This window comes from Penaeus vannamei, chromosome 26, assembly GCF_042767895.1.
Source record: "Penaeus vannamei isolate JL-2024 chromosome 26, ASM4276789v1, whole genome shotgun sequence".
Taxonomy (NCBI): domain Eukaryota; kingdom Metazoa; phylum Arthropoda; class Malacostraca; order Decapoda; family Penaeidae; genus Penaeus; species Penaeus vannamei.
In genome coordinates, this window is record NC_091574.1 from 5,659,816 (window position 1) to 5,662,105 (window position 2,290).

Sequence of the window (2,290 nt, forward strand, 5' to 3'; positions counted from 1 at the left end):
TTTTCCTTCTCTTTATTTCCTCGACAGTTTTATTCATCTTCTTTCTTTCCAAGACCTTTATTGCAGCATCTTGTTATGTTTTTTTTCCTGACACATTTTCCTAGTCATAAAGCACACACACACACACACACACACATACACACACACACACACACACACACACACACACACACACACACACACACACACACATACACACACACACACACACACACACACACACACACATACACACACACACGCACACACACATACACACACACACACACACACACACACACACACACACACACACACACACACACATTCACACACACACACACATACACACACACACACACACACACACAGACACACACACACATACACACACACACACACACACATACACACACACACACACACACACACACACACACACACACACACACACACACACACACACACACACACACACACACACACACACACACACACACATACACACACACACACACACACGCACATACACACACACACACACACACATACACACACACATTAATATTTTTATAGTGAAATGTGTTAATTCTTAATTACTTCTAAATGAAAATAATAATACCAACAGATAACAAATAGCATTAAGTACTAATAACGAAAAAAATATACACAACCTACAAAAAAAAAGAAATGCAAAATACAAAAACAACCAAGAAATAAATTAGAGTAAGGTACTCACGAACAACTAACAAATAAAACTAAGAACACACGAAAAAATCCACACACAGAACACAATTTCAGTGTGTTTGCACTGACTTCCCACCGGTGCCCAAGCTGAAATTAAATCGCAAACTGCTGTCGGGGTTTAAATCATGTGATGTTGATATGCAGACCTTTTCCTTAATTATTTTTGAGAGGACGTATTTTTTTGCAACGGAGTTACGGAAATGGGAAAGGAAATGACTTGGAATCATTTCACATCAAATCTCGCTCTCAGACATACTTTAATTCTAACGAAATTGGAATACGTAATGTAAAATTGTCTTTTCATTATCGCTTGTGTACGTCTTTCTTATTTTGTATTCTTCTTCGGCTAATACTCTGTTATTATTTTTAACTTTCATCTCTAAAGTTCCTTCTTTTTATTAATCAGTTGAAATAGATATCTGATATGTGCTTTTTCTCACGATTGTTTATATTCTTCTTCTAATCATTAATCGTCCTTTCTCGCTAATCGTTTTTCCTTTAGCTTTCACTCCTTGCTATTTTGTTCTTTTATCCTTGACTCAGTTCATTTATGAATGCAGTAAATTCCCTCCAACTTGAATAATCTATGTGACGATCAAGTTATTCTATCTTTCTCTTCTTCTCTCTTTATCACCTCGTTGCTTCGTCTTCTCGCTTTCACTCTTACTCTTATCGCCAAACGAACAAAAGCGAGGAAAAGACAATGTGCGTCGGGCATCCTATCGCGTCGGCACGTTCGGAACCATTATCGGCGCCGAGATTCGCCTCCGCCGTGAACAATGAACACTTAACCGTATCTGTGGCCGCCCCCGATTGATTAGGGCAATCCAACCACCGCCTCCACTTGCTGTCGCTCTCGGGTCTCAGTGCCTGCTAATGACGGTGATCAAGACACGCCTGTTCTAGTGCTCTTCATCTGACTTGTACCTGTCAGTGTGTGCAACGTGGGCTTTCCAAGATCTCGAGCGCCATTTGAATTCGAGTCTTTGGGATAGTGGAATATCATTTCATTCCTTTTCTTTATTCTGTGTTTATACATATTCCAGCCTGGCCGCGGTATAAACTGAAACCATTCGGGAATTAGAGAGAGGAGCTTAAACTGGAATATTCAAAGAGCACGCGCATTCACACGTCATGACACTTCTTGTGGAAAATCCAATGACTATCAATGACCCCGGAAATGGCGTCTTCAAAGTACCTCCATTCCTCTCACACTCTGAGAAAAAACCCTGTCTGAAGAATCCTAATCGTATGGTGGGAAGGAAGTACGTGAACAGAACAAATCAAGAGGAGAGCCAAGGAAAAGAACATGAAACGAGACTTGGTAGGTTCGTTTCTTTGGAAAAGGGCAAGATTTTCTGCAATACAGATGTGAATGAAATTGAGAGGCAGGAGTATACTCTTGAATCTCATGTGCGCAAAAATAGCGAAGATGATACGACAGAAATAAAGTCAAAAATCGACGAACAGGACGAAGACGTGCATATGGAGTCATGTGATGGACCACAGACACGAAAAAATCCGTTTGAAACATCAAAGATTCACGACTGTCTGTTATGCTGCA

The 2,290-nt window shown here is 40.2% G+C and overlaps 1 protein-coding gene across 1 annotated transcript in view; it reads left to right on the forward strand.

Annotated features, from left to right (window-relative positions):
* The first annotated feature begins 1,591 nt into the window (after positions 1-1,591).
* The window catches only part of LOC113803985 (uncharacterized), a 3,863-nt gene continuing 3,164 nt past the window's right edge, over positions 1,592-2,290 (forward strand). The window contains exon 1 of the mRNA XM_070139647.1: positions 1,592-2,290. This exon is cut by the window's right edge and continues 378 nt beyond it. Coding sequence (XP_069995748.1) covers positions 1,861-2,290 — 430 coding nt within the window. The 5' untranslated portion in view covers positions 1,592-1,860.